The 27,647-nt window shown below is 50.6% G+C and overlaps 6 protein-coding genes and 1 pseudogene across 7 annotated transcripts, besides 1 other annotated feature; 5 read left to right on the forward strand and 2 right to left on the reverse strand.

Moving 5' to 3' along the window:
• Positions 1-4,480: 4,480 nt before the first annotated feature.
• Positions 4,481-7,056, forward strand: NCS57_00809800 (uncharacterized protein; the record flags this gene model as incomplete). Its single annotated transcript, XM_053057927.1, has 7 exons — positions 4,481-5,030; positions 5,083-5,389; positions 5,438-6,294; positions 6,340-6,414; positions 6,462-6,725; positions 6,771-6,992; positions 7,049-7,056. 7 exons carry the CDS (start codon positions 4,481-4,483, stop codon positions 7,054-7,056), a joined length of 2,283 nt encoding a protein of 760 aa, XP_052911758.1.
• A 1,481-nt stretch (positions 7,057-8,537) lies between these two features.
• Positions 8,538-12,147, reverse strand: NCS57_00809900 (NACHT domain-containing protein; the record flags this gene model as incomplete). Its single annotated transcript, XM_053057928.1, has 3 exons — positions 8,538-10,233; positions 10,287-11,109; positions 11,154-12,147. The coding sequence occupies 3 exons, from the start codon at positions 12,145-12,147 to the stop codon at positions 8,538-8,540; spliced, it is 3,513 nt and encodes a 1,170-aa protein (XP_052911759.1).
• A 384-nt stretch (positions 12,148-12,531) lies between these two features.
• On the forward strand, positions 12,532-13,678 carry NCS57_00810000 (PfkB domain-containing protein; the record flags this gene model as incomplete). The annotated part of the gene is made up of 3 exons (XM_053057929.1): positions 12,532-12,667; positions 12,718-12,912; positions 12,960-13,678. 3 exons carry the CDS (start codon positions 12,532-12,534, stop codon positions 13,676-13,678), a joined length of 1,050 nt encoding a protein of 349 aa, XP_052911760.1.
• A 1,248-nt stretch (positions 13,679-14,926) lies between these two features.
• NCS57_00810100 (uncharacterized protein) lies at positions 14,927-16,759 on the forward strand (the record flags this gene model as incomplete). Its single annotated transcript, XM_053057930.1, has 6 exons — positions 14,927-14,966; positions 15,014-15,174; positions 15,226-15,256; positions 15,307-15,589; positions 15,640-15,709; positions 15,758-16,759. 6 exons carry the CDS (start codon positions 14,927-14,929, stop codon positions 16,757-16,759), a joined length of 1,587 nt encoding a protein of 528 aa, XP_052911761.1.
• A 1,080-nt stretch (positions 16,760-17,839) lies between these two features.
• Positions 17,840-19,847, forward strand: NCS57_00810200 (MFS domain-containing protein; the record flags this gene model as incomplete). Its single annotated transcript, XM_053057931.1, has 6 exons — positions 17,840-18,036; positions 18,087-18,304; positions 18,358-18,824; positions 18,879-19,060; positions 19,113-19,235; positions 19,292-19,847. 6 exons carry the CDS (start codon positions 17,840-17,842, stop codon positions 19,845-19,847), a joined length of 1,743 nt encoding a protein of 580 aa, XP_052911762.1.
• Positions 19,848-21,172: 1,325 nt separating this feature from the next.
• On the forward strand, positions 21,173-22,293 carry NCS57_00810300 (annotated as a pseudogene). Its single transcript has 5 exons — positions 21,173-21,437; positions 21,485-21,577; positions 21,632-21,657; positions 21,712-21,979; positions 22,028-22,293.
• Positions 21,173-22,293: a sequence feature.
• A 700-nt stretch (positions 22,294-22,993) lies between these two features.
• On the reverse strand, positions 22,994-27,421 carry NCS57_00810400 (uncharacterized protein; the record flags this gene model as incomplete). Its single annotated transcript, XM_053057932.1, has 3 exons — positions 22,994-26,697; positions 26,764-27,251; positions 27,312-27,421. The coding sequence occupies 3 exons, from the start codon at positions 27,419-27,421 to the stop codon at positions 22,994-22,996; spliced, it is 4,302 nt and encodes a 1,433-aa protein (XP_052911763.1).
• Positions 27,422-27,647: the final 226 nt, after the last annotated feature.

The following is a 27,647-nucleotide window of genomic DNA, read 5'->3' on the forward strand; positions in this document are numbered from 1 at the left end:
AAGCAAGGAACCTATGTGCTGATGGCCCGTATAACCCATTGAGTTTGCGTAGTCTCACCCTTTTTTTCATCGCCATGTCCTCGCCAAGCCAAAACCAGCCGATTCCATTTCATAATCGTGACGTTCTGCACTTTCTTGGTAACGACGATGCGAGAGCCGATGCATGAGTCCAATCCTCCAGTCCTGAAGGGGAATCATGCCGCATTATTGCATTGTCCGGGCTGCTTACCTTGCATCCCCAGAGACACGGCAGAAGAGGCGAGCGACGCGGGTTAACAGGGTCAGCTTAAGGTTGACCGTTTCGACCATGTTTTTTTACGCCCTGCGGGTCTAGAGAGAGGGGAAAGGTCCAATCCCAGGATGACCCTGGTGGCCAGGGCAGGCATTCGATTGGGTTAGGACAAGGGGGGGTCTGGTCTCTGGGCGCTTGGCACGATCGGCAGATCGATTAAGAGCTGGAGAAGAAGGACGCTTGTTGGGGTGATTGTGATGCCACAACTGGGGAGATGCACAGGGGGTGAGAGTGAGAGTGAGGAGTGTGCGGTCAGCTGATTTCCACACCAGACGTGCACTCTTGGATTGGGTCTTGGCTTTTGAACGGCATTGGGCGGGTTGGATTGGCAGCTGTCGGCTCTGTGGGAAATATTGCAGGACCAGGGCCTGGCATTCAGCTGAGGAGGGGAAAAAGCCATGGCAGGATCGTGGACAGCCCAGCAGCAGCCAACCCGTATTTGCTGTTCTTGCAGTGTCAGCGAGTTCCTTGCCTCATCCGACGGACCGACCACGCCCCCTCTTTTTCTTTTTTCTTGTTTCCTCCCCCAGTTCCTGACCCTGGTCAGATCATGGTGGCACTTAGCTTTTCTCTCATCTCACTCTTTCTCGTCGGACGTTGTGCAACTCTAAAATTCCCACATGGGATGTAATGTAATGTAATGCCCATGTTTGATGTACACCTCACGAGAGAATGTGGTCTGCCTCTTGCAGTGCAGAGCGCAAGTGAGATTCTCCCAACCTGTTGTAGACTCGTGCAGAGGGATATGATCAACATGCTTTCTGAGGTACGGTCTGTCTGCAGTGAGATCGCAACTCTGTTGTTCTGCATTGACTCGCCCCACGTGCTGTAGGCGTCTTACTAGCATTGGCACGGAGCACTCATTCAGGCAGTGACAGCGACAGCAAACACCTCATGGACGTCATTCCCGACTTCCGGTCCGCGACGGAAGGGACAGCATTATGAGGCTTGCAGGGCTTTTCACCTAGAGAACAATCCCGGTCGCCTCGCCAAAAAAGAACGACAGCTGAAAAAATAAGGAACAGCCACGAGACCGGGTTACCGACCAACCGCGGAGGCACCGGGAAAGCCATTCGAGAGGGGAAAAATACTGCGACCCGTACATACAGGCTGTGTCATGTCGGGTAAGCATGCCACCCTCAATACATTGAGGACAGTCAGTAAAATGCATTGAGAAGAGTAATATCATCATGTCAGGCGTAGGTCATGAGGATAAGCCATCGTGAGTTGGCATTTGCTGTTTGGGTATCATTAGCAAGCCTCAAAAGCAAGCCAAAGCAAGGTCCCGAGAGGTTTTGAGGATGTTTGCCCGTGGGAGAGTCCCGTTGAGGACTCGTGTAGATGCCCAAAATGCTACCCTACAACGGTTGATTTTCTTCGAGTCAATGATGGCTGCGAGATGGACGTAATCGAATCAGTAGAATCAGTTGGAAGATGGCCGTTTGGACACATGGTCATGACGCTGCGGCTTTTGACTTTACCGTCTCTGTCCCGAAAAGGGCTTGCCATGGAGACTTTTCAAACTCAGCTTAGTGACGTTTGTAGACCGTCAATGTCCAAAAAACCCCTCCCGAAGCCTTCTCGAAATTCGCCCTTGCATGTGGGTTGGGTCTGAAAAAACTCATCCGCCACTTTTCACAATGATTGTCTCTCAATTGATTCAGCGCCTCAAATCTAACCGCCCAAGATCCGAAATCAATAATTCACGGGCGCTTGTAAATCCGTGGATTCTAGACTCTCAAGATCAACAAAGAAAGTGTGCCCCCTGGCTAGAACTTGATTAGCGTCGAGGTTCGGGCGCTTCGCAAACGCTCAAGCCACGGCGCTCAGATCACTTCTAATCTGGGTCTGTAAAGACGTAGGAGCCCTTTGTTCTGTCTTTTCAGCTCGTTAATCCTCAACGTCCGGTTCCCACTTCCGTCTTGCCGAGCCGTGTCTTTTCGGGCGGCTGCGTCGATCAGGAGGGAAGGGGTGATTTCCCTCCCGTGTGTGCCGAGTCCGCAATGTTTCGGATGTAGATCTTGACTAAGTGACTGGATGGTTTGCGAGGGATAGGGGCGGTGATTACTGTGACGTCGGTGAGCGTGAGTCGCGATGTGATCTTCGGTTCGTCGGTGATGCTGAGATCGACTGCTTGTCACCTGAATCATCGGTGGGTTCCGGGGAAGAATCACATTGCCAAGAAAAATTGATTGCAGTTTCAATGAAATTAATGAACAGTCAATGAATGTATCTTAGACCATTTGTGACATTGTTGTTGCTGATAAAGTGCTGATGTGAATTGTGTCGAGTAATACTGGAGCCTCGCCTCAGGCCTGCATCACTACGGAGTCTTCCACCACAAAACCACCACTAACATCCAGATGCCCAGTCGCTTAGTATCTCTTGGTCTTATTAGTGTAACCCAATACAAAAGATTATTCCTATTTTCCGATTGAGGCTCTGCTGTCAAAGTCTTGGCCATACCATTCCCATCCTCCAAGACCATCACCAAGTCAAGATAAGCTTCTCACGTTGAAATAAACTATTAAACTCGTCTGCACCTATGCTTCTTCCACAGCAGGGCTGAGACCCAGCACTGCCGCGCGTACCTTGCATATCACATTCCCTGGGGGTGTTCAAAAGAGAAGTTGGTGTAGATGGTGTATGTAAAAAGCACCACGCCCCGAGATCTCTGCACGCGTGGTTTGCAGAAAGCTTCTTGTGCCTTTGCATTGTCCTACACCCTCAACCGTAGATCTGGGACGGGATTTCATCAGATTTGGCTTGCAGAAAAGCATCAGGTACATCTTGCGCAAGCCGTTGCTGCGCTGCTACCGTTTTGTGTCGATGGTGTCATTTACTTGCAGCTTTAGGTGATGAGGCTGGATGTCGTGCTCGCTGAGAAACGACCGGCAACAAGACTGGCGAATCAAGAAATTCAACCGCTATCGGCCGTTATCAACTGCTATCAACGTGCAGCTCTGTCGTATTCCTCGATAATTCATATGGAATAGGATTACCCAACTCCTGCCTCCTTGTCCGTGAACTAGACGATACCGTCACCAAGCGTATTTGATGTTTTCTGGAGTTTATTCTACAACTCCCTCCAAGTTGAGTCGTCGTCGACAGAGGCCTCCAAGAGGGGAAATATACCAACCAATGTCGAGCCGCAGGCCGCGTCATCAACCACCCGCGCTGACGACAACCACGGCTCCCACTTGCCGACGATGCATGCTTTCAGTTTCAGACCCGCGTCTAAGAAGCCCACTGCCCATGTGTTCTTGAACCAAACTGCCGGTAAAGGTGCATAATGACAGATGCAATAGATCTGCGAACATTGGGAGGAAGCTCACCGAGCTTACCTTGGTCTCACCGAACGCTGAGTGGCGAGATTCATGGCTGGAATGGTGTGATGGTGTGGTCCCGAGTGTTTGGGTAAGGGTGCATACGCCCAGTTTGATAGACGCTTGGCAGCTGAGACTTCTTTTTCTTTGGTCTGGGGTGCGTTTCTTATCGTAGTATATAGCCTGTATATATGTTATCAATATGAGGTTACATGGTATCTGAACAACATGCATAGCCGAGCAGCCTTATCAGCACCACAACGACAACTGCCAGAGCCGCATAGCTACAGACGCAGATGCGACCAAATTTTGCTACTAGGACGTTGTATAGATCCAGTTTAGTTGCTTAGTAGATAGTAATTGAGGATGCACACGTAAGAACGTCCGAAATAGAATACAATAGAGGCAGGGCCTGTTAGGTGAGGCCAATAGCATCCCCGTCGTGTATGGCATCAACCATGCTGCCGCCACAACCGCAGCCACGCTATGCTGTCAAAGATATACATTCAGCCATTACGCCTCGATCGGATTCAACTCATCCAACATCATCTGTGCGCTTTTTATTTGCGCCTTGTTGGCAGAGTAGCATCTGCTGTCACCTCACGGTTCCTTTTCTCTCACCGAGTGGCGGTGCTGATGTGCGCAGCCACACCAAGGCAAGGCGTCTGACCACACTCAGACGCCCGACATAGCTGAGCGATTTCGTCTGTGTCAAATCCTTCAATATTTGGCCAGTAGGAAGCTTGATGATGGCACGTGTACAGGGAAGGATAGTTGGCCTGAAATCAGGATATATACCAGCAGAAGCCCAAATTTCAGTGTCAGCCACAACACCACACGTTCGAATCCAACTCGCACCACCATGTCAGGTGATCCTACACCAAATTCTCCCTTCTCCCAGCTTGGTGATAAAACTGAGAATGAATTATCATCAACCCTCAGCAACCTCGGAATTCAAACCTCCATCCAAGATCCCAGTGCCATCACTTGTTTAGCCCACCTCAAGTTCATCCATGCCATCGCAAAACTCAAAGAGTCCATCGGCTACACGGATGGATTATTCGGAATCTGGGACAGCCGAGCTCGCTACAATCGCTTCAAGGCCAAAAACGGTACTGCCGAGTTTGGGGCCGTTACCTCAAACTATCTATTCGATCAGTTATCCCATCAAGGGCCGGGCTTTAGTATTGTTACCGACAACGGTAAGAGCCTTGCACTGAGCAAACTTCGTGAGAAGCGATGGGCCATCTACGTCGCTCGCGCCGTTGATAGGTATGAAGCTTGGTGGTCATCCATGTTTCAGCTGTCATTGAAGACAAGTCAATTGTCTGAGGCTCTTTCCCCGGCACACGAAGCGTTTCCCGTTGCGGGCGATGTTCTTGACTGGAACAACATGGTTCTCCCACCACTTGGTAAGCATCGCATTAATATCACCTAGTACTTTGTCATTGACCCCCTCGTTAGACGTTCTCATGGTTCTGCATACACATATGCTCAACCCCAGGCTGTTCCTAGAAGACTGCATGCGTTACGGCGCCCGAGAGTTCTGGGCAGCTGGCATGCCGTGGGAAAGGATCAACGCCGCAATCGATAAAAACTTCAACTATATCCAGTCTGAAGAGAGAAAATCCATCTGGAGTGCCATGTGTACTCGAAATTGGGACAATACCCAAGACACGATGCACAAGTTGATGGACTGCCCATCTTGCCGAGCTTCCAATGCCATCCCGTGGACGACTTGCGGGGAGGATGGGGCGCCAACTGACAATGAGTAAGTTCCTCGAATAGTACAACACATAAACGTACTCACGATTTGTAGCCGAGACGGGCTTGTCGGTATAGGCTATGCTGACGGAAACTTTTCTTTTGACTGCACGGTCTGCGGCATCAACATCAACCATAATGTCCTGTGCGTGGATCGGTTCCTAAAGGATTGCGCCCACCTTCTCGAGAGCGACTGTCCAATTCGGGGAACCATTCTCGACATTGAGACTGGATGCCCTCAGAAAGCACAACCCGAAGAGGACGACACTCCAAATCCTCGCGTGCTAGCAAATGACGCATTGAAAGCCGGCCTCGGGAAACAACTCCTCCAGCTATCTGGAAGCTCTTCATCTCCACTGGACATGGAAACAATCCAAACCCTGATCCAAGATGACGAAGCCCATCGAAAAGAGAGCATCCAAAAGAAGAAGTTGCGTTTTAGGGAACAAGTGAGACTTCAGGAGCTCTACGAAAAGTCTTCCCTAGGCTGCCGAATAATACTTTTCAAGTATCAAAATAATTCCAGCCCCTTTGGTATCGCGTTGGAAGGGGCTGTTCTACGGCAGGGCATTTTTATCGACGACATGACACGGCTGGACTGGATCCACCAACTATCGAACACAAGCATTATGGACAAGCTTCTCACCAAGTACAATCGTTTCTTTGACATGGTTAAAGAAAACCCAGAGCACCTTGCAGTACCGACTCTTGATATCGACTTGGCATGGCATACCCATCTACTCAGCCCTTTCGCCTATTATCGATATTCATATCAGGTGACTGAGAAGCTGATTGATCACGCCGACAAAATCGACGAGGTCAGGTTTTGTAGAGGGTTTGAGTGGTCAAACAAGGAGTACCAGAGAAAGTATGGGGAGGTTTATACTGAATGCTCCTGCTGGTATTGTGAGAGTGAGTATTGATATGTGATCCCTTGTTACTTGCTGACTTTGGTAGCTCTCCGAACAATGTTGACACCGAGCCTCGAGAAACTATACCGAATTATGGGCTTGCCAACTGTTCACTGCGAAAGTAAGTTCATCACACCTCGCAAATTTTACAGTCTAACAAGATACAAGTCGATGACAAGTTTCACGAGTCAGGGCTTGCTAAAGCATGCCCAGCCAACAGATCCCCTCACATATCTTCACACAACTCGGTCAAGATACAAGCACCAACCGAAAAAGACTGGCGATGGAAATATAATTACGAATGGGCACGCGATAACCGTACTAATCGTCTCAACAAGGGCTACGACAAGCTTTGTCGACGGGCCAAAAAGAATGGTAGACCGGTTCCATCTCGAAAAATGCCCCGTAATCATTGGGGGCATGTGGATGACGGTATGTTCTGTCGACGTCGTTTGAACGTGAGCTAATGCCTGGTAGGAGCTGTGCCGTACCGTTCGACAGATTGCATGACCGCTGAGCTGTACTCGAAGCATTCCAAACCATGCAGTATAGAAGCGGATGATATCTTGAATGCTTTCTCAGATCTTGGCGATGCATTGACTGCTGACGAGAGTCATGGCGGGTTCGGAGATTCCAGTGGCAGTGGTGACAGCGGCGGTGGTGATGGAGGTGGCGGAGGTGGCGGAGGTGGCGGAGGAGGTAAGCATTCCTATTTTCCGCTGACCACCATGATACTGACATGGCTTCCTCAATAGGTGACTGAGTTTGGGTTCTGTTCAAGATGGAGTACAAGTCCATGGAGTTGGTGATTAAACACCAAAGCCAAGGCGTTGGAGAGGGCACGTGATGGCCTCCTTGTCAGACTACCTACCTGGGGACTCGAGAAGCTAACTTCAAAATCTCATCTAAATCCAAAGAATCAAATTTTCTATTCCCTCTCAAGGTCTAACCAAACCTCATCAGAGTTCTCCTTGAACAAGTTCCGGCGTTTGCCGCAGCTCTGCCACCTCTGAGATAACCCCCTTCAATTGTTCGTGAATCGTCGCCATCGTCTGCTCTCCGTTCAAGACCTTCAATTTGCCTTGTCCTCGAAAGTACTCGATAACCTCTGATGTGCTCATGTTGAAGGTCCTTAGCCTCCCTTGAATCGTCTCAGCGTGATCATCGAACCGACCCCGAGGCAGCAGTCGGTGCATCAAAGTCTCTTCAGGGAAGTCGAGATAAAGGAGCCAGTCCAAAGCCCCGACTTCGACTTCAAAGTGTTGCAGCTGAAGAACGTTTCTAGGGAATCCTGCGAGGGGGCGCACTTACCGTCGATGATAAAAACCCGCATTCCCTGCTCGAAGCGTTGACAAATATGCGACTTCAAAAGCCCAATGGTAAGCTCCTTCGGCCCAATCGTCCCCTCTATCATGTTGCCCCTAATGGTCACAGCATGGGAGCTCCCTTCGCGATTCATCTCCGCCCGCAGCAAATCCCCAACACTGACATGTTCAACCTTGAACGTCTGCGCCAACAACCGACACTGCGAGCTCTTTCCCGACCCAGGCCCTCCCAACATCCCAATGAGGATCAGTTTCTCAGAGGTCGGAATAAGCTTAGGTTCCACCATGATGATCGTGGTCGTTAGTGCAACGTGCGTGATTCAGTGGCTTTTGTCCAAGCTCCTCTTCTAGCGCTCGTCGTGGAAGATTCGAAATCTCCGAGGTGGATTGTACTTCATTGACAGGTGTCAGTATTAAACTCGGCACATGGCAAAAAGTCAAAAGGAGTCGTGGGCGCTGATGCTACCTCGACGACTCGAGATCCGTGGGCTAGCGGAGGAGGACACAGCCACTTACGTCTGTTGCTGTGATGTTGTTCTGAGCCGAAATTGGGATGTTACGTGAAAGTAGGTAATTCAGAGTATTGAATCGAGCGAAGTAGGTTTCCTCTCGGGGGAGAAAGTTTGTTGGGGCATGGGGCATCTCTAGGTAGGTAGTTAAAAAAGCTGCATATTTGGCTTGGATGACTTAAGACATGTGGATGGGCCCTGAAGAATAGAAATTTCCTCGGGAATCTATACAGTTGTATGGCCAATGGAGAACAGTGGGCTTATGATGATTGGAATTCAGATACTTCCTGTGCGATCTAGATATATGCCGTTAGCAGCTTGCCAGCTATGATAGACCTAAACGAGGCACACGCAAGAGGGGTTATGAGAGCTTGGCTTTTTCTACAGGCTATTTACACACGAGCTGAGCCTCAGCGCCGGTTGAGAGCCCTTTGGAACAAAATATACCCCCAGTCCTTTATATCATCCGGATCAACACCCGCCCCCAGCAATATCTCGACAATGTCAGTGTATCCTTTCCTAGCTGCAACCGTGACGAGTGGTGGTGAACCTCGGTGTGCGTTAGCACCCATACGCAGCAGCAGTTGGACAACTTTGGTATGGCCCTTGCTCACTGCAAGAGACAGTGCACTCTGAGACCAGTCCTTCCCCAGGCTTGCAGTGTCGCCTCTTTTCAGTAGAGCCTCAACCAGTCTAACCTTGCCTCCCCTAATAGCGATGAGTAGCGGCGTGGTAAATGTGGTCGAAACTAAGGATTCAAGGTCGATCCGGGCGCCAGGAAGTAGCGCTTTCACTACAGACGTGTAACCATGTTCACAGGCTACCCCAAGCGCTGTTCTTCCGAGAAGGTCTCGGTGGTCTGGATCCGCGCCCTTGTCTATTAGTAACTTCACGATGTCATCGTAGCCGTTAAACGCAGCCCACCAGAGGGCTGTTCCTTTTTGGCCATCTTGAAGGTTTGGGTTGGCTCGACCATCAAGGAGGACCTTGGCGACTTTGTAGTCGCGACGTGCACAAGCTGCTCCGAGAGCTGTTGCCCCGTCAAAGCCTTGGTAGTCCGGATTCGCGCCTTTATCTATTAGTAGCTTCACGATGTCGTCGTAGCCCTTAGATGCGGCCCACCAGAGGGCCGTCCTTCCTTGGTGATCTGAAAGGTTTGGGTTGGCTTGACCCGAGAGGAGGACCTTGACAACTTTTCCATTGCCGCGTTGACTTGCGGAAATCAATGGAATTTCCTTCTCACGGATGAACCACCGACTGTCGGACGCGATGTTTGGGTTATGGCCTCGTCGCAGCAAGGCCTCGACTGTTTGGTCCAGTTCAAGGTACGCAGCAAGGTAAAGTCCCGTCATATTTGAAATTGAGCCCGGTATCTCCCTTGTATGCATTACCGACATTTGCAAAGGGCCGCCGCTTTCCAAGAATGCAATCACTTGATCGTGCGTTTGCATTGAAGCATTACGCACGTGACTGGCCCAGTTTCCCGCAGCATAATGGTAGAAAGGGAGGTGATGATCCTTCCACCTAGTCCAGAGACGAAAGGGTTCCACTTGCTTGATGATAAGCTTCCCTATTTTCCTTGTGACAGGATGGAGAGATGGGATCTGGCCAGACTGTAGAACACCCTTCATGCCCCCTCGGAACTGTTCGAATAGAAGATAGGTGAGGCAAACCTCAGCGATATGAGATTCCGCGCCTTCGAACCATTTGTCGCGCGTTCTTTCGAAGAAGTCCTGCGTCGTGTAGTGAACTAGCCGCACAACGTCGCTCTCCTCATCAATGGTAACGAGTCCGGCGCAAACCGACGCCACATCATCCATGTTGGGTAGGTTGTCTTGATCGAGCTTCGGTTCGCCGATTTCTACCGCTAGAGCTTCTTGAAGCTCTGATTTTGTGAGACGTTCCTTGGCGCAGGTGATCCAGAGCAGAGTCTTTTTTGCCATGTCTCTCTTGTCTCTGTTCTGATCCTCGATGCGATTCATAGCCTCCTCGTATGCGCTGTCATAAGCGCTGGAACCAGTTGGCAGAGATTCCAAAGCTCTTCGGATGGCTTTGCCCGTCATCTTTCCTATCAAAGACTCGAAGTGCAATTTCGCGAGGAGAAACCTGCCAATGTCAGCTATAAATGGATAATGGTTAATATGTGAATGCTCACGCACATCCCATCGACGACACGAGAAATGTTATCCGTGATGTCTTCTTGAAGTTTTGTATTCCTCTGAACAATCATGGGCAATTCTCCCAGCCTGCCACTGACATACTTTCTTACGTCCCCGCTATGGGCGCGGATTTCGATCGAGATGGCCCTTTCGAAATTCGACTTGATGTGCCCGAGAGGTCTGGCTGTTGCAAAAACGTTCACTCCAAGTTGCTTCTGAAGGTCAAAGAGCTCCGAGAGAAACCTTGGTAGGCAGTGGTTGGATTCTTGGCACTCGTCGAGAGCGTCAACGACGACGAAGACATGATCGAATAGTTGCGCGACGGAGCGAAGAGATTCAACTAGCTCTTTCAGTGAGGGTTCCGTTCTTGACTTTTTGTGACGTTTATGGAGCTGCCGCACAGCATCTGGAAGCGTAGGTTGTTTCTCTGCCAGTTGTTTCAACAAACTCGAAGCAAAATGCTCGACTGTTTGCTCGTTCCTCCTCCTGAAATCGCAGTATATATACGCAAGCCCACTGCCTGGGTCTTCTCGCAACTTCTCCATCAGATGGTTGATGACAACGGATGCCACGATCGTCTTGCCCGCTCCAGGAATTCCTGGGCAAAATAAGGTCTTGCCTTTGGTGGCGATCCATGTTTGATATTGATCAGAGTCCAACACCCATTGTCCAGTTCCGGGTTGGTGGCTTCTGAAGATGTCGCTCTGTTGTGGGCCGTAGTCGATAGCCGTCAACCAGTTCAATATCTCGAGCTCAATTTCCCTGTCTGAGCGTGACTTTATTACATTAACATTTTCTCCTGTGTTTTCAAGTGCATGAAGTGCTGGAAATTGTTAGATATTGCACCAAATGAGAGACTTGACTGACCAGTTGAGAACAGCTCGCTCATTCTCTGTTCATTCTCGATTCTGCTGGGAACGATGCGATTGAGAAGATCCTTGGCGTATGCAGCCGCAGCCATGGCAGCATAACCTTGCCATTTTTTGTTCTTATGCGAATCCGAGTAGTCGCAAATGCCCCGGATGACGAGGCAAGGAAAGTCGTTCATCAGGCCTGCAGCCTCCATCTCAAAACACAAGACATTCCTCTCCTTTGCCAGCCTGTCCCGAGTGATAGCATTCTTCATTAGCTGGTTGGCTGACGCGATGATGCCGTAATGAATGGCCGGTTTATCGTGATAGACAGTCCTTAGGCGTCGTGTGACCAGGCTGGATGGATCTTTGGCACAAAACTCTGCACAACCTCTCGAGCCGTGCGTAAAGTCGGATCGGAACAGAAAATCCGTGCTTGAATTTGGCCGCGAGTATTCGTCTTGTAGCATGGGGTTCTTACTGATGACGTTGCTAACGGCTTGTCCGAGCTGGTGACCCTTCCTCGCGTACTGGGCTTGAAGGCCCCGGACAGCTGCTCGAAGGGTCGTGGGAGGCTGGTTTAAGAATCGTGTTTCCTGGAAGGCCTGGTCTTGTATGGTCTTACCAAAGTCGTATTCAAATACGCCGCCATACGTGACACCATTGGCCTCGCGGGGTGCGCTGACAACGATATCACCAAGACGGACATCGTTCGTGGGACTGGGAGCGCCGCCACCGATGCCGACCATCAACCCAATCCTGACATTGGGGAAACTATTGAGCATGCTCGTAGCCACACTGGCCGCCGTAGCTGTTCCGTATTCGCCGTCTGGGAGGACAGCTATCACGACGTTGTGTCGCCCAATCCGCCCAAGCGTATAGTCGTTGCTGTCGTTAGGCTGCAGCGAGTCCGGAGGGTCATGCTCTTCGTCGAGAAACTCTTGGGCGGCGACATACTCGCATGTAAGGGCGCATACCCAGCCCACCGTGTAGTCGCTGGGATTGGACATGGGGCGAAGCGACTAGACGACTCCAATGAAGAGGGAAAGTTTTCGAGGTGGAAGAGATTGAAGGGTTGAAAATGAGAAGCGCGGGGCACGTGTCAGCTTCACTGGGCGTCTCACAGAATCAGGCTGAAGCAGGTGCGACACGCCTTGCCCAACCCCAGCTCGTGCAGCGGCAGATGCAGCTCAGCTCAGGTGACTTGCACTGCATACCCGGTCACATCGACTCTGCCATCAACCGGGAGAGCAAGAGTTCAAAATGTCAGCTCGCGGCATCTAGGATGAATACTCTGGTTTGGGCTATATCTCAATAGTGTGTCTGCCATTCATCTCGGCTCAGAACCAACCTTTCCTTAAAATCCCGCACCTGCCTGAGACAACGTGAACACCATGGCCGAGTCTGGCAGTGTGCAGCCACAGAGCAGCAGCCCGACTTTTGTCTCTCTGGGAATGGTTGTATTAGACGAAATAAGATTCTCGTCACGAGAAACCCTCTATAATGTGCCCGGGGGATCTGGCCTCTACGGTGCGCGGCGTTGAACCCAAACTCTACAGTAGATGCTAATGAGGCCAAAGCAACACTGGGAGCCCGAATTATTCGGTCTCAGTTTACCTCAACATCAATCGGGTGCCTAATTCTCGCAGGATATGACTTTCCGGAATCCGTGGTCGAGACGCTTAACACTTGGGGACTCGCTCTACAGGTGATGAGGCTGCCCGACAAGCCATCGACAAAGGGCTTGTTACAATACAAGGACGACAACTTTGGACGTAAGTGCTCTGGCTATCAAGATGGAACAAGCTAATTCCTTATGTAGTAAAAGACTTCCAGTACGTTGCGCCACCTCTGCAACCGTGGCCATCAGTTCTCGACACCTCGACACTCAACGCCCAAAGTTTCCATTTCCTAGCAGCCCCTGATAACCTGGTGAAGCATGTTAGGTTGTTATCCTCCCTTCGAAAGGATCATGGATTGCAGAGGCAGCATCTTATTGTATGGGAGCCCGCTCCACTATTTTGCAACAAGGAACACCTCGAGTCACATCTTCAGGCGTGTTGCTTCATCGACGTCTTCTCGCCGAACCACCTCGAGCTGAAAGCCCTAGTGCATGGAAAATCCGAGACTACATCACCATTCTCTAGAGAACTCATACAAGAGTACGCCCAGGTCTTCTTAAATGCTGGCATTGGAAGAGAAGGCCGAGGTGTCATTGTTGTGCGTTGCGGAGAGCATGGCTGCTTGACCATGACCAAAGATGTGTCATTCTGGCTTCCTTCTTTCTACGCTTCCGCCTCTCCCCAAATAGTGGATACGACTGGTGCCGGAAACGCTTTCCTGGGCGGGTTTACTGTTGGGCTTCAGGCAACGTGTGACCTCAGAGAGGCAGCTGTTCTTGGAACTGTTGCTGCTAGCTTTGCTCTGGAGCAGATAGGTCTCCCAAAACATGTTGCGGCATCAACCCTTTCTGCTGAGAGGTGGAACGGGGCAAGGGTGGCCTCGCGCATCGCCGAGTTCAAGGAGAGGCTACAAGTTTGATGAGATGGGCCACTCGAGGAGCAGGATTTCGGTCAACATCAAAAGCCTGATAGGAAGCTACATGTTACGAAAGCAGTCTATGCCACTCTATAAAAGAATTTAACTGGCTGGACGCAAAACTGCCCCCCGAGCCGTCTAACCACCAGCGCCGAATGATGCAAACCCCATTACTGCTATTTAAACCATCATTGTCCTCACCACTGCGCAGGCCGTATGCAACTTGTCAAGTCAATGTGTTCCTTCTGGCCTTGGAGAGGAGCTGTCGGATATGTGTCGCCTTGGGAAACCCTTTATTTCGTCAGCAACAATGTTGAACCTTTCCTTCACGCATGGGGGTTTGTTACTCACTGCTTCTGGCGCAATTATTGCAGTACGAGTCTGTCCGACTCTTCCATCCGGTACACTTTGTGGTTTGGCATGTATCTGCAATATTTAGTTAGCTAAAACGGACCTCGAGATGTTTATTAAGGGTACTGACGTTGAAGGCAGTGTGCGGACCCTCGCCTAAGACCACCCACATAACAGCCCTGAGTATGACAACTTCCGACCGGAGAGAAGGCTTGGGGTGGCGGAACATCGTATTCGCCTTGAATGGACCAGACGATGGCATATACAGGTGCGGGCGGGCTGATGTTGGAGTTGGACATTTTGTAGAGGGATCAGGACGTCAATAAATGAATGACCAAGGCGAGACCGACGAACCTGGGCGAGACAAAACTAGGAGAACCAAGACTTGGCGGTTAATGACTTCTTAAACATTCAGGGCATCATTTCTAATGGTATGGATCAACCAGGAACCAAGTCTTTAAACTTCAATGCCATTCCCACAGAGGAGGTACTCCCGTCGAGTTTGCCGCATCTCCGCCAATCGACGGCGATGCCAAGGGCCCAGGCCGCCATCACTCACGCCAAACCCCGATCAACATATTCAAGATGACCATATTCGAGCCTAGCCAGCAAAAAGGCTTCACAAGTGCAATCTAGCCAGGGTCGCACAATGCGATAAGTCAATAAGCCTCCTCTGAGTGTGGCCAATAGGTGGTTGTACTAGAGGGCCCAAGCCCCCCTCGGGGCATTGACGCCAACATTCCACGACATTGGGCTTAATTGCACATTGGCCCGTAATCATGCGGCTGACGCGTCGCGTGCCTCTCCGTGGCTTACCCTCACGAGATCTTATATTCACGCAGGAACTCGATTCATTTCTTGCTGCAGCTTTGAGTTTGGCCACTGCTGTAAGGACGTTTGATGGATACTTCAAAGATCCACATCGCTGTGATCGGCGCAGGTGAGTCCAGATCTCATCTTGAGATCTGTTGCTGACCGATCTCCAAGGCCCGGCTGGGCTCGCAGCCATCAAATCTCTGGTGGAAGAGGGATTTCAAGTGACGTGCTTCGAGAGACGATCGGAGGCCGGTGGAATCTGGGCCTTCTCAGAAAATCCGCAGTTTACGTCTGTGACGAGGGGAACGCGCGCACAGTTCAGCAAGTTTCTTGTGAGTTATTGGCCTGTGGGTCACCCGGAGCATAACTAACAGTTCTCCCAGATCCCCTTCTCCGATTATCCGGTACCTGATGGTAACAGCTTCCTGAAACCCTCTGCTTGTTCTGGGCTTACCTTGACGCAGACTTCCCTCTGCATCCTGGCGGTGAGGACTTGCGCAAGTACTACCAGTCCTACGCAGCTCACTTTGGATTACTCGATAAGATCGTCTTCAACGTGACCGTATCATCTATCACAAGAACTGGAGATGATACACAGTGGGCTCTTCATCTAACAGGCGAAGAGACGCCCCGCCCCTTTGACAAAGTCATCATAGCCTCTGGATCAGAGGTGACACCGGTGATTCCAGTAATTGAGGGCCTGGACCTGTTCCAGGGCAAATTCCTACATAGCCAAGCCTTCAAGAAGTATGACCCAACCTTTCCGACTCATACGCAACTGCTAATAGCAAGGCTAGGCCCGAGGACTTTGCGGACAAGAACGTGGTTGTGATTGGGCAAGGAAACACAGCAGGAGACTGCGCCGTTGTAAGTCACTTGAACAAGACCTCAAAGTCCCGCAACTCACATGTCCAGGAACTCTCACCCTCCTCTTCCAAAGTCTACTGGTCCCATCGCCGCGGCGCACTCGTCTTCCCGCGAGTCGTCAACGGCCAGCGCTTTGACGCCTTCGCATCATGGAAGAAGACGCGCATTGGATTTTGGATCGCCAAACATCTCCCCTCATTCCATCGCAAAATGTTTGACTCCTTCTTCAACTGGGTCGTGTCCAAGTCCTGGGGTAAACTCGACCCTCAGTGGCGTCTTGAGAGGAACGCGTTCTATGCGACGACCATCTCTGGGCTGGTCATTAACGATCACCTTGTTCCTGCGCTGCGTGATGGAAAAGTCACCTCAACAGCAGGTGTCCGGCGAATCTTGGGTCCTCGATCTGTTGAGCTCGATGACGATACCATCCTCGAAGACGTCGATGCCATAATCGCTTGCACAGGATACAACAACTCGCTTCAAGTCCTTGATGGCATCATCAACTACTCCCGCCCACATCCCGACGTGCGCCCCATCCCCGACCTCTACCAGGGTCTGTTCCCCCTGGGCTACAGCGACTCCCTGGCCTGTCTCAACTACATCGTCATCATGGAAAGCGCTTCTGTGGCCCGTGAACTCGCCGGCATGGCCATCGCGCAAGTCTGGGCTGGAAAGTCCACTCTCCCGCCAGACTCCACCATGCAAGATTGGATTCGTCAGCACCAAGCATGGTTTGCGAACCTATGCCTTACGAACCCACTCCCCCAGTATGAGGGTCAACTGGAGGCCCACGACTGGCTCAAGTTTATTGACGACAAGGCTGGAACCGGCATGTATGAGCATCTTAGCTGGACGCTAAAAGGAATTTGGTTCTGGCTGCGTGAGCCTAAGCTGTGCTCGCTCATGGCGTGGGGTGTCAACTCGCCGCATCTCTACCGGGTGTTCGAGACGGGCAAGAGGAAGGCGTGGGATGGCGCAGGGGATGCCATTAGGCATGTCAACTTACTGAGTGACATTGACCTTGGCTACGTGAAGCCCAAGACTGAGTGAGGGGTTGGATGATCTGACCATGGCGGTGGTCATTTTACGTTTGGCCCAGCAGTGGCAGGAGAGTTTTTTTTAGTGCTCGAGAATCCTTCGTTAGTCAGTATTCCCCTGGCTCTTTGGATTCATTGTTAGACGACGGCTGCTTTCCTCTCGGTTATGATCCTTGCTGATCCTCGCGAGGGTATTCATCCTACTGAGCAAGTTCCAGAATGGGTTAATGGTCTTGATAATCTGATAATCAGTTAAATACCCGATCCAATCAGGTAATCACGCACGTACCCATCACATGTCACGGAGGAAACCGTCCGCAAATAAGCTTACCGCAATCCATGCTGGTGTTGGCTCAGGGGTATTAGACTTAAACCCAGGGACAAGAGTCAAGACATCATACAAGGCTGAAAACTCATGATTCATTCGTAAGAGAATCTAAAATATTAAACCCAATTCGACCAACTTGCTAGGACAAGGGGTGTTCTCCCCGCCCTCGTAACAGGGTCAACTTGGGCAACTCCTACGGACATGACAAGCCTCGGGGATTTTTTAACCAGGGGGGATCCGGAAAACTGGTCCAAAATCAGTATAACTGTATCCATAACTAGGCACCCGCATTTCTCCAGCGGAGCACGTTCCCCTTTGCAGCTGGTGCGATGAACTCCCAACGAGCCCACGCGACCAGAGACATCCCACGCCAAGCACCGAAGAAGCTCCAGATGGACAAGGTTGCGGCTCCTCCAGCATACGGCGATTCCAATCACATCTTATCAATCAGTCTTAGCGACGCTCCACCCATTCAAGCGATGGCCCACACTCACTAACATCGAACCACTAACGGGCTTCGCGAAGGAAAAGCGCTTTTTGTCTTGTCCATGTTAGTGGGTGGCCCATGTCCTTGCGAATGGTCTTAATGTTACTGTACACTCGGGATGCCATGCGTAGGGCAATGATTAACATGGCCAAGACGGTGAGACGTTACACTGAGCCCACGGGTATAAAATTCTCTCACTTGTCGACAATGTCGATCTCTTTAGGGCTCTCCATTCCTCTTTGCTTCTGCTCAAAGTCAAGCCTCAGCCTCAAAACACCATGGCGAATCGAGACGAGGTCGAATCCGGCCCCAGGGTCGTCCCTGAGACGAACGACAATGAGAAGCGCCCTCAATATGACGAGAAGGAGTCTGACACCGAGGTCGACTCCAATACTGGAGGTTACAGGGGTATTGAGAAGATGCAGGCTTTGACTCAGGCGTGGACCAAGCCATGGCTCATTGCTGCGTATCTCCTGTATGTTCACTTGGTTTGATGTGCAATGATGGCTTCTAACGTTGTGATAGCATCTGGCTCGTCTTCTTCACCGACTCGCTTCAGCAGCAGATCTCCAACTCTCTACTGCCGTATGTAGTCAGTAGCTTTGGCCTGCACGGCCTCATGAGCGCTACCGGTATCGTGTCCAACTTGGTTGCTGGTGTGAGCAAGCTGCCACTTGCTCGAATCATTGATGTTATCGGCCGAGTGCAGGGTCTTTTGATCATGCTGTTCTGTGTTGTCATGGGTAAGTGTCGCCTTGAACCAACATTCTGTAGCTTTGAACTGACTATTGTTTAGCACTCATTCTCATGGCTGTCTGCAATAACGTCCAGACCTACGCTGCTGCTCAAGTCTTCTTCTGGACCGGCATGAACGGTATCGGCTATGTCCTCAACATCTTCATGGCTGACACGACGACTCTCAAGAACCGAATGATCCTCTTCGGCTTCGCGAACACGCCTTACATCTCCAACACGTTCGCTGGTCCAGCCGCGGCCGAAGCGTTCCTCAAGGGTAGTACCTGGCGATGGGGCTATGGTGCCTTTACCATCATCATCCCCGTCATTCTGTCTCCCCTCATCGCCATCTTCACCATCCAACTTCGACGTGCAGAGGAGAAGGGCTACTACGTCAAGGAGAAGAGCAACCGCACTGTGTGGGAGAGCATCAAGTACTGGGCCATTGAACTTGACCTCGCAGGAATGATCATCATCGTCGCAGGTTTCTCTCTTCTTCTTCTGCCATTCAGTCTTGCCGGGTACCAGGTGAGAGGAACAGATCGTCAATAACATATAGCAGGCATGCTAATATCCCTAAAGGAGCACAAATGGAAGGAGCCCTCCGTGATTGCGATGCTCGTCATTGGTTGTCTTTGCATCATTGCCTTCCCCTTCTTCGAGAAGTACATCGCGCCCAAGTCCTTCATCCCTTTCGAGCTCTTCAAGAACAGGACTGTCCTTGCTGCTTGTCTCCTGGGAGGTAACATGTGGATCAGCTTCTAGTAAGTTACTACACTCTTAATTACCTTGTGCCATGTTACTAAATCGCAATAGTTGCTACAAGTTGCAGTTCTCTTCCTACCTTCAGGTCGTCTACAACCTTAGCGTTTCCAAGGCTGGATACATCACCAACATCTACAACATCGTCTCTTGCGGATGGGGCGTCCCAGTCGGAATGTGAGTAACTATTTCCGGCTCAAGAGTTCTTTTGTTGAAATACTAACAACACACAGCCTCATGCGACTTACCGACAGATACAAGTGGCTCGCCATGGTCATGCTGCCCCTACAGATCCTCATGACAGGTCTGATGATCAAGTTCCGCATGCCTGATACCCACGTTGGCTATATCATCATGTGCGAAGTCCTCGGCTCCGTCGCCGGAGGTACCTTTGTCATGATCGAGCAAATCGCAGTCATGGCTTCTGTCCCTCACCGAGACGTCGCTGTCGGTATTGCCCTTCTCAACTTGATCACTAGCGTCGGTGGTGCCATCGGACAGTCTATTAGTGGAGCCATCTGGACGAACCTCATGCCCAGCAAGCTCTCCAAGTACCTCCCTGAGGAGCTACAGGCTGATGCCCTCACCATCTACGGCGATATTACCCAGCAGCTGGCCTTCCCTTGGGGAAGCCCCGAGCGAGAGGCAATTGTCAAGGCTTACGGAGAGACTCAAAAGGTCATGTTGATTGCCTCAGTGGTTGCTCTCGCTGGTCCGATTGCATGGATTACTTTGATGAAGAACCACCGTCTGAGTGAAAGGGAGCAGACCAAGGGACTGCTATTCTAAGTTTCTGCATCAAGGGCATATTGATAAGCTAATGTAGTTGATGCCGGATGCTAGTCTGACCTATCTAATACATAATTATACTTTATCCCTCTGTTAATTGTTCCAACCTAGTGGCTGCTGTTGAAGTAGTCAGAATAAGCCGGTGTTGTCGTCCTTTGGTTATTAGCGGTAGCACTCCAATGCCATGGTCCATATACCAGCAGTTTCGACTCCAGGCAATGCTCGCAAATATTCAACTAAGCTATGCATCACAGCTTTTGCTCTCAAAAACCACTGCCAAGACTCTGCGCTTGCCGGTTTTCAATGTTCTGTTGGTGGGGTGGAGACACTGAGCTTGCACACTCTCCCAACTGAATGAACTTTGTACCATTCCTGAAACCGATTAACCATCCATAAATATTCATGATTGCCTCGCTTATCGCTGCTAAGAGAAGTCTTTTTGGCAGTATCTCAAGCAATTCGGTCACTGCCAAACGGGGGCCGAGTCTCGGGACTCATCTCAAAACGTCACTGTACATCGGGAATAGAACCCGAGACATCGGCCCAGATAGCCTCACTTGGCCACCTTTAGTCTAGCCTCTGACGTCAGGCAAGACCCTTGATATGGAATTTGGTTCCCGAGAAGAAATAACCGACTCACGGGCCGACGGACTCTTGCCCGCGTGCGCATAACGCGCCTGTGGTGGGCTTTATGGCGTTCCTCTCGGTCCACTTGCCGTCACTTCCTAATCCTAGAACGCGGGGGAAGCGGGGAAGTTCGCATCACCAAGATCATAGAGTTGGCTGAGAACATCAAGAGGAGAAGGTGGACGTGTTTTCAGATCTCAATGTGAAGGGGACCTCGTGGGTGGTTTACGGGCAGTCTACCTGGGATAGGCATCAAGACCACCCAGATTTCCTGGTCAAAAAGCAAAAAACAACACAGGACTTTCTGGACCTCAAACGAGCGGAAAATACCCAAACCGCACACACGTGAGAGGAAGCCGAGACAGGTCAGGGGTATTATACGTCAACCAACCACAGTCACGTTGAACGAACCTTGCATTTGGGATGACCCCTCAAACAGTCGCCTCCATCTGTGTCCTTTTCTCTCTTCTCTTGTCTTAATTAGGACCATGGCCCTGGGCTTTCATGTGCGGTTACAATCATGTGGTTCCCACTTGTGTTTCTTGACCTCTGGCTTCTTTAAAAGGCCCCCTCAAGTCTGTTTGGACCTCATGAACCAGCTCTACTCCTCAAACCCGAAACAACAACCAAGCAACTCTATTTTAATAGATTGACTACTCCCACCTCTAAAGCCTACTGCCTTGTCATTTTTCACCAGATCCCGAGTAATCTACCGATCCTCACCCTCCACATCCGTGCCCTGCGCCATTCACGATCCTGTTCTCTTGCCTTCTATCCGGCCCAACTCTGCAATCATGGCGGCTATGGCATCCGGAAACACGTTCAAAATGGCCCTCGACAAGGGTGCGGGGTCAAGTCTTGGATACTGGCAAATGACACCGAGTGCCAACATCTCACGGATGCTGGCTCGCGTCCCCGGATGTGATTGGATCTTGCTCGACTGTGAACACGGTGATCTTGACGGTAAGATCGGTTCAGCAATAATACAATATTGAACTGACAAGTTACAGACAGAGACATGCGCGAATGCGTTCCTGCTATTGCCTCTGCTGGAGCATCACCAATTGTTCGGATCCCCAGCACTGAACCGTGGCTTATCAAGCGTGAGATGACACTCGAGCTCTCTTCTAACTCCCACGTCTGTTAACAACTCCCAGGCGCCCTTGATGCCGGTGCACACGGTGTAAGAATATTTCCGCCTCTAGTATGCGCAAAATGTGGCTCATGATCTTCGCAGATACTGGTTCCTCTGCTTCGAACTGCGCAAGAAGCAAGAGACATTGTCAAGGCAGCGAAGTTCCCACCGATGGGTATCAGAGGGTTTGGCTCACCATACGCCATGGATCGATTCAACCCCATGCCGACATCAGACGAATACCTGCAACAGGCCAATGACAGCCTATTGACTCTAGTTCAAATCGAGACTCAGTCAGCACTCGACAACCTGGAAGAGATTGCTGCTGTTGAGGGCATCGACCTCTTGTTCGTAGGGCCATTCGATCTCGGTTAGCAGACTCCCGTGTTATGATATCCGCTTTACTAACATTCTATAGGCAACAGCATCGGCCATCCCATCATCAATGGCGAGATCAGGCCAGAGCTGCGTGAAGCCGTCTACAAGGTTCTCGAATTGAGTCACAAGGCAGGCAAGAAGTGCGGTATCTACTCAGGTTCAGGAGAACGAGCCAAAGAGTATATCGATGCTGGGTTTGACATGGTTCACGTCGGATCAGACCACACAATACTTGAGCTTGCCATGATCAAAGAGATGCGCACTGCCCAAGGGAAATCTGAAGGGGAGCGACAACTCTCGTGCTAGCCAACGGTGCACCACAACAGAAGCCCCTGGCAAAGATAGCTGGCTGATACGTTTACTCAATCATACTTAATAACGCAATGTCTTTCAAGAAATCCCCAGGCGCAACGGCAGCTAGTTAAGGGTTATACTTGGCCACGAAGCTTGACCGTTTTGCCCGTACGCATACCAAGACGAATAGCTGACTCGGTGTAGCTAGCCAGTCTCTGTCAACTATGCCCACCTACGTATGCGTGACTACCTGAATACCAATATCAAATGCATATACAACTCTTTGTAACACCTAAGGCCTTCAAACTTCATCCCTATCCTTGGAGTTTCACGAGTGAGGGAATGGACTTTTAGCGACGAGAAGTGTGGAAGAGGAAGTTGCATCGAAGTGACACATATACATGATGCTTTGATTCTGAATTGAGCAAGATTGAATAACAGGAAAGACGTTTCGGAGTGACCAAGAACACACAGCGACTATAATTTGCGACCCCCGAAACTTAATTCGTGATAATAAAGAAACACAACCTCTCGATAGACATGGTTGAATCTTAGCGGTGTAAATTACTCCCATCCTATAAATTATTCCTGATTGGCATCGCTGGCGACATATGCCCCCCGTCCTGAATCATCTGCTTCCCAGATCCCGGAGTGTGAGACATGTCCGTTGACGGTTTCCTACAGCATGCTGAGTCAGATATTCTCATGTCTGTCAAGATCTTGACATCCCCTTGAGATACTCTGCGGCATCTGTATGCCGATTTTCTTTGGCAATGTCCAGTGGCAATCTCCCAAGTCTGTCCTGCGCCCGAATGTTCGCATGTTTCTCCACCAGCATTTTGACCATCTCCAGACAGTCACCCTTTTTATGTTCACCTGGCCTTAAAACATAGTGCAAGGGAGTTTCGTTTTTCTTGTCTTTCTTGTTAGGGTCTGCTCCCGCCAAGAGAAGCAGCCCCATGGTTCCAACCACCCTCAACGACGCTGCCACATGTAGCGCCGTTTCACCGTTGTTGTCGCTCATGTTGATAGCCAAGGAACGAGCCTCAGACTGCAGACTATTGAGTGCGCCTAAAAAAATATCCACAATGGTAATGTTTCTGCTGTGCACAGCGAGATGCAGGGCGGTTGAATCGTGCGCGGCCCTGAGCGGGGCGTCGATCTTTGCACCTTGATCGACAAGGGCCTGAATCAGTGTTGTGCGGTCCCCACGAAACGAATTTGTCATGGCGTAATAGAGAGCTGTTGCGCCATTCGGCGTCGTGGCATTGACATCTGCACCTGCTTCTATAAGCTGCTGGGCAGCCTGTATATTCCCCCTGTCACATGCCAGAATAAGAGCTGTGCGACCCTCTTCATCTGTCATCTCCCTTTTGGCCGATAGCTTGAATACTGTCTGTAACAAGCTTGAGCCGCTTTCACGAAACAGGGCAGCGAGGTGAAGCGAGGTCCAACCGAACATGTCTGGCTCATCAACAGTGCTCTTGAGCTCTTGCACCACTCTTTCACGGCCATAAATCACTGCCCAATGAACGGGCAGGCGTCCATCGTGGTCCCTCAGCTTGAAAGGCGCCTCTTCCGGACCTTTCCCCATCCTGATAGCCTCGAGGTTGCCATGTTTTGCCGCAAGGTGCATTGGAGTTGCTCCGTCGAAACCTTGGGCCTCAAGTTGCCCTCCGTGCTTCAGAAGCATCTTGATAGGCCCTTTTCCTCCATTCTGAAAGGCGTAATGTACTGGAGTAAACCCACGAAGATCCTTGTGATTCGGATCAGCACCCAATTTCAGCACAGCGCTGAGGGATTCCAGGTTTCCCTTTACTGAACAATAGTGCAGAGGTGTCCAGCCGCAAATGTCTCTTTGATTCCGAGCGTCCCACACTTCCCTGTCACGGATTCTGATTCGGTCGACCTCGTGGGATTCCATGACCTTGAGGTGCAGTTTGGTGATGCCAAAATAATCTGGAAAGATGTCCTGTGGAGTTGTACTTGTCAGATGGGGAATCCGCTCTCGCTGTATTGGGCGCCCTTGTTTTTCGTAGAGTCTGAAGAGGTGTGCAAAAAAGTCTGGCTGATGCTTGGAACCTCTTGATACGGACTGGAGCTTTCGTGAAGCCCTGCAAACATGAAACCGCATGGAATCGTTTTCAAAGTCGGCCAATTTCCTCTTGTCATCCACTTCGCGAAAACGCTCCATAAACAACGCAGTACCATAGCCATGGATGTAAGAGTTCAAAGTATGGGACTGAGTCTGTTCCCATAACTTCAAGCACTCGCTGGTTAGGTCTCGCCAATTGTGTTCTCGACGCATCTTTTCGGCTCTGCCCCTTGCCAAGTCGAACAGGGGTTCTGGGAAAGGAAGCTTCCCGGCAAGGCTCATCGGTGTGATTATGCAAGTCCAGACCTCTTGTTCAGTCCCGTAGCCAAGACGGACAAGTTCTGTAGCTACAGAGGTAATTTCCTTTGTTGCGAGTGAGATCGACTGCTGATTCATGCTGCGCTTGACAGTTGTTTCCCTTGTTGTGACTTCGCTCTGAAGGGGCTTTCGCAGGGTTTTTGCAGCCGAGAAGAGGAAGGAGAAGAGAATATCTTTGGCATAGAGCTTTTCCAAAGAGTCATTGGTTGATGTGTATAGAATTCCTCTTCGTTTCCCCGGCCTGGAGTCGATGGAAACGTCGCGAAACCCCCATTGCCTTTGGTGCTGTGGAGACGGCAGGCTAGTAGGGCCACAACCGACAACTCTATGGCTCTCAACGCAGATTGGAGGGAACTTTGGTCTGATTTTGTGTTCTGCCAGAAGTCTAGAATGTCCGTCTTGAACACCCAATGTTTCTTCTAGCTCGCGCTCGTCATCGAAATCCAACACCTCTTCAAGCTCGGCAAGAGCATCGAAAGTGTCGGGCGCCCACATGTGAAGGTCTCGAAACAACTGGTTCATCTTTTTTGCGTCTGTTGAGCCAAAAAGTCTGATACACATGTCTGAGTCCATCGCTTCCTGGCGAAGCCAGTCGTGATTTTCATCACTCAGGTCAGATCCAGAGGGTTCCTCTTCCCGTTGACTCTCTTTTTGCTTATGGACAGTGAACAAGCAGAGCGACAGAACCGATTCAAGCTGGTCAGTCAGCACTACCCAGGATCTATCTTTCAGAATGAGATAGATGTGAACGTAACATTTAGAGCATTCAGCCGACTCGTGGTCACTGTAAATAACCGGGAGTGGCCATGTCCAAACTAATACCCCACTCTCCAATCTGGAGGGAAAGAGGACATTCAACACCTTCTCCATGGCCGTGACAAGATTGATTGCCTCGGTAGTTCTTGGTCCTTTAAGCTGTGCAAGTCTGTTGAGGCCCCGTCGCGTTCCCAACACTTGCTGAGCTCTAGAGTCGGATGATAGACGGGTTTTCAGGAAAGGCCGGTAGTCGACATTGCCTCCAGTCCAGAGACTCCATGAACAATGCTTTCGGTTTCCAAGATTCATAAACGTTCCCATACTTCCCATCTGTGCCAGATCTCGAGAACCTCGCTCTGCCCGTTGACGTGTTTCTCCGTTTTTAGCATTGTTAGTAGAGGCGACGCCTTGTTCGAGGCCTGTGGGAGATACCTCTGGGCCCAATCTTTGGTTCTGTGAATGATTCAAGAGCGTGAGTGACCAAGCCAATATATCAAGCTCGAAGCCTGATGTCAGCTTCTCTTGTCGAGGAGGAAGCGCAAGCCCTCTTCGCACCCATGCTCGGATCGACACCATGATTCCGATAACGGCAAGTTGAGTCAGGGTTGCCGCTGAGTTCATTCCTCTGAGTCCGATGAATTGAATGAAAAAGCCAGCCAAGCCGATGCAGATGCCAGTGATCGTTAGGGGCTCCAGCGCTCGAGCTTTGGACTTATCACAACGTCGAGACACGGTGACGACTTCCCGAGGCGCGTCTGGGAAGGTCGCAAAGGGCTCGAACACTTGGTCGCCAACGGTCTGCTTCTGTTGGATCCAGACGATTCGCATTTCGTACTTTTCATTCTTCTTGTAGCGCGTTTCTCGCGTGCTGTGTTCGACCACGGTGCCACAAAGAAAAACACCAATAGCAAGCACGATTGTGCCAGTAATAGCCAAGGGACACGCATAATCGTCGACGCGCTGGTCACCCTTTCGGAAGCTATGCCTGATAGTCGGATGGTATGTGATAATGACAAAGAAGAGCAAGACACACAACTGTAAGATGACTCCCACCAGAGCGAATGCCCGTAGTTCTTTGCGGTTGCTGTTCTGGTTCTGCAGATTCAAGATGATGTTTGGGGCATCAGAGCCCATGTTTCGAATGACATAGATGGCTTCATCGGAAGGCTGTTCAGAGATGGTCTCCAGCTCGATACCATGCTCGATGGAGATATCTCTGGTGCTCGACGACGGTGAGCCTGCAAATACTGCATCTTAGATATTAGTTATAATCCTACCTCGCTTCTCATCGATGTTGAAGATGGGTGGCTTACCCTTGTGGAAGATTCTCGCCATCTTGCTTGAACTCGGAGGCGGGCTTTGAGAAGGCGGAGCTTTGCCCTGGGGTGAGTCACTATCCAATTTATGCAGCAGCTTCTTGTCCACCTTGCACGCCTCCTCCAGAGTAACCACCTTGATGTCGAGTTTCTTGTTCGGGACCTGCTTTTTCGGAGTAGCAGGGATGAGATAGATGAACTCCCACACCGGGCTTGATCCCTGACACCGCACGATTGTCTGGCCATTGTACAACTCGCAGACTTCTTTGGATGTCGATGACATCAGGTCCATTTCGGCGGCCGATATGTTCTCCCTAGCCCTTCCGACGACGGCTTTCAGCCAAGCTGGCCCACCGACCCGGATCGCGCTGACGAGGATGGTGATGATTCCCAGAGGGGCCATGGCAAGCAAAACACAGTCTTCCCAGCCCAGCGCTTGGCTCATGAATTGCATAGTTACGCGTTCGCCGAACAGAGCAAGAAGCCTGTAAGTGACCAGGTTAGATAACCAATATGATTTTAAAGACAAATGGGTAAGTACTCACGGTGCTAGATCCGTGAATAGGTTATTGGCAAAGTCATCCCAAGGGTCCGCGTGGGCAACTCCCACCATGCAGACGAGAATGAGACCGATCCATTTCCGATGATTGGGCATGTTCTAGTTGATTCTGAATTTTGTTACACCAGAAAAACAGACAAAACGGTCCAGAGACCACGCTTTTTAGGCTAGAGCAGTGTGATGAAGTAATTTTTTGCGGTTGTAGAAGACAACCTTTTGGGCAGCCAAAGCGTGGAGTGAGAGGCGCCCTTATCTCTTTAGGCACCACTTCAGGACCATGCAGCTACGCGGCTGTGTCGTTTGGGCTGATTGGGTTGCACCT

The sequence above is a fragment of the Fusarium keratoplasticum genome, chromosome 6, assembly GCF_025433545.1.
Source record: "Fusarium keratoplasticum isolate Fu6.1 chromosome 6, whole genome shotgun sequence".
NCBI lineage: Eukaryota > Fungi > Ascomycota > Sordariomycetes > Hypocreales > Nectriaceae > Fusarium > Fusarium keratoplasticum.